At 33.1% G+C, this 2,562-nt stretch overlaps 1 protein-coding gene across 4 annotated transcripts in view; it reads right to left on the bottom strand.

Annotated features, from left to right (window-relative positions):
- Positions 1 to 2,208, bottom strand: part of LOC108740591 — a 140,863-nt gene extending 138,655 nt beyond the window's left edge. For 2 of the 4 annotated variants that reach the window (XM_025975656.1, XM_025975664.1), the window contains exon 1: positions 1,658 to 2,208. In XM_025975656.1, coding sequence (XP_025831441.1) covers positions 1,658 to 1,770 — 113 coding nt within the window. In that variant the 5' untranslated portion in view covers positions 1,771 to 2,208. The remainder of the gene's footprint in view (positions 1 to 1,657) is intronic. The other 2 variants (XM_025975655.1, XM_025975657.1) reach the window with 2 other exon arrangements.
- Positions 2,209 to 2,562: the final 354 nt, after the last annotated feature.

The raw sequence follows: 2,562 nt of genomic DNA, 5'->3' as shown, positions 1-2,562 counted from the left end.
AAATACTTTTCCAAATGTATTTTTTATTTGTAAAATGCAAAATACATTTTTGCTGTTAAAAGTTTTGCTAGCACCTATCAAACATTACATAAAATGATGAATGAAAGTTGCTCACATTGGCATAAATATTAATAAATATATGAATTTATACGAATTTTTAAGATTTTTAACATATTTTCATACGATTAGCTAAGAGTAAATTATGCCATAAAGATTGGATTTGAGAATTGAATAATTAAAGTGTAATCGACACCAAAGATTTTCTTCAGTGCATAATTCTTATTAATTCATTACACAATCGATCTGTCAAGTACCTAATATGTTTCAAAAACAGGAGTAATCGTGAGTATCTGCCTATAGGCTTTCTTGCAATGATACAGTGAATGCCTTCATATACATACATGCATATATGATACATTTAAAGTGTTCTAAAATGATATACCTAAGATAGAAGACAAATATGCCTTTCGATTCTTTATAAAATAAGTATTAACATCATTAGCAACGAAACTGTTCGTATAAAATTCCATGAACTTGTAATAAATGTATCATAAAATAGTTTACGAAAAAACTAATCCAATGAAAATATTAGTTTCAGTTAGTTTATCACAATTTCAGTGTAGAAAAAAGACAACACGAACGAAGTGAGTATTGTCGTAGTCGTATGCTTTCATTTGTTTACACGGTTGAATCAAACCTAATCTAACCTAACCTAACCTAACCACAGGCAACAATCGTCACAACACTAATGAATAAAGTTTGATTCGAGTTCAAAGGTCGTGGCATTTGGTCGGCTGACATCTTCAGTAGTACTGCGTTAACAACGTGGGCCCTACTGAGAGTTCAGAATGTACCGCCTTTGTCTACGCTGTCAACTCAAGAAGTTTCCAATAAAACCTCTAGACCTGACAGTGTATAACCCGAATAATATTTCTACAATACCATTTATTCTGACCGTAAAAGCCTATGTTTTTATACGGATGGGTAACTCAATACACAACTCGAAATTTCAAATTACAAGTCGAAATTTCAAAAAAAAAAAAAAATATGTTTAGCCTTTCTACGTCAATAAAGTAGGAATTTAGTTTTTTAGTTTATTATTTACAAAAATCATTTTTTCAATATAAACTTGACCATGTTACTTGCATAGTTTAAATATCTATTTATTGATTACTATATCGAATTGATTATAGAATAGTAATACACAAATACTATACACATTACTATATTATACCTAATTCTAGCTAATATAAATGGGAATATGAATTTGTTTGTTTGTTGCGTTTTCATGCCTTAACTACTACACCGATCATCATGAAATTTTGTGCATACATTGTCAGGGATTCTGAAAATGACATGGGGTCCTTTTTTTATCCAAAAACAATATTTTTTTCAAAAGATAAAAAATAAGAAAAAGTTTGAAACTTTCATTTATAAATGCCATAATTCTGAAAAATAAATTTAATTAGAACCTTTCAAATATCTACTAAGTAAGTAAATTATTTTTTTCACATTATTTTATTGTTAACTAAATCTAAAACCATTGCCGCAATATTAAGTATATGTAATATCTCCAGATAAACTCAATATATACTGAATTCATACTATTGTTTACCATCATCAACGGCTAATCTAAAAAAAAGCAAGGATTTCTTACCGCCTCCTCGAAAATCCTTGCGTGAAAATGTAACAAATCCCAGAGACGATACCGGCGATGAGACTGACTCCCAGTCCGGAAGTAATGGCAACAGCAAGGGCATCAGAAGGCATTTTTTAACAACTCAAAATGACATTTTTACGCTTTATTAGAACAATTTCACACCTAAGTACATTTAACAATTGAGAAAACCACCAGTCACGTGCATTTCCGTCATACTTCGCGCATTCGTTTAGATTTATTGTAATACCTTTATAATACTATGTAATACCCAGTATATACGTTCTATTGCCGCACTAACTAAAACGACAAAGAAAAACCAAATCATCCGCTACCAATGACGGCCCCACTTTCGCGAACGATGTTTAAACGCTCGACTATTTGCGAACAAAACAATTTGTTATTTACTATTGTTCAACTAACATCACCTAGCGAAGATCGCAAGTAAGGAAGAACATAAGCCATCACCGAACACCAAACGTTCAGACCCACCTGCTTTTTGTGCACCGACTGCGGTGGGCTACATACTTGGAATCGCGCTCGCCGTATCACTTCGGCCTTGCCAAGATAAACACTAAGTTGGAAATTTTACCGCGTCCCATGCAATGCGAGAGTAAAGTAATGTAATATGTGTTTTGGGAAAATTCGTACGTACACACATTTACTGTTTCCATTATGAGTGTGCGTGTGTCGCATACCTAACGCAAAATGAGTAAACATTGCCCGAAGGGGAGAGAGTAAGAGAAAAGGTTACCGTATGCGTATGTTGGGATCTGTTTGTCCGAATTACGTCCATTCTTTTTTTCTTCTAATCAAATTTCGTTACCACGTAATCGGAGGCAAAATTTTGGTTAACGAAGACAGGGTCATCGTAGTACTGACAGAATCCAGGGCTCACTACGACC

This window comes from Agrilus planipennis, unplaced genomic scaffold (assembly GCF_000699045.2).
Source record: "Agrilus planipennis isolate EAB-ADULT unplaced genomic scaffold, Apla_2.0 scaffold250, whole genome shotgun sequence".
NCBI lineage: Eukaryota > Metazoa > Arthropoda > Insecta > Coleoptera > Buprestidae > Agrilus > Agrilus planipennis.
This window is presented reverse-complemented; position numbering and strand designations above follow the sequence as displayed.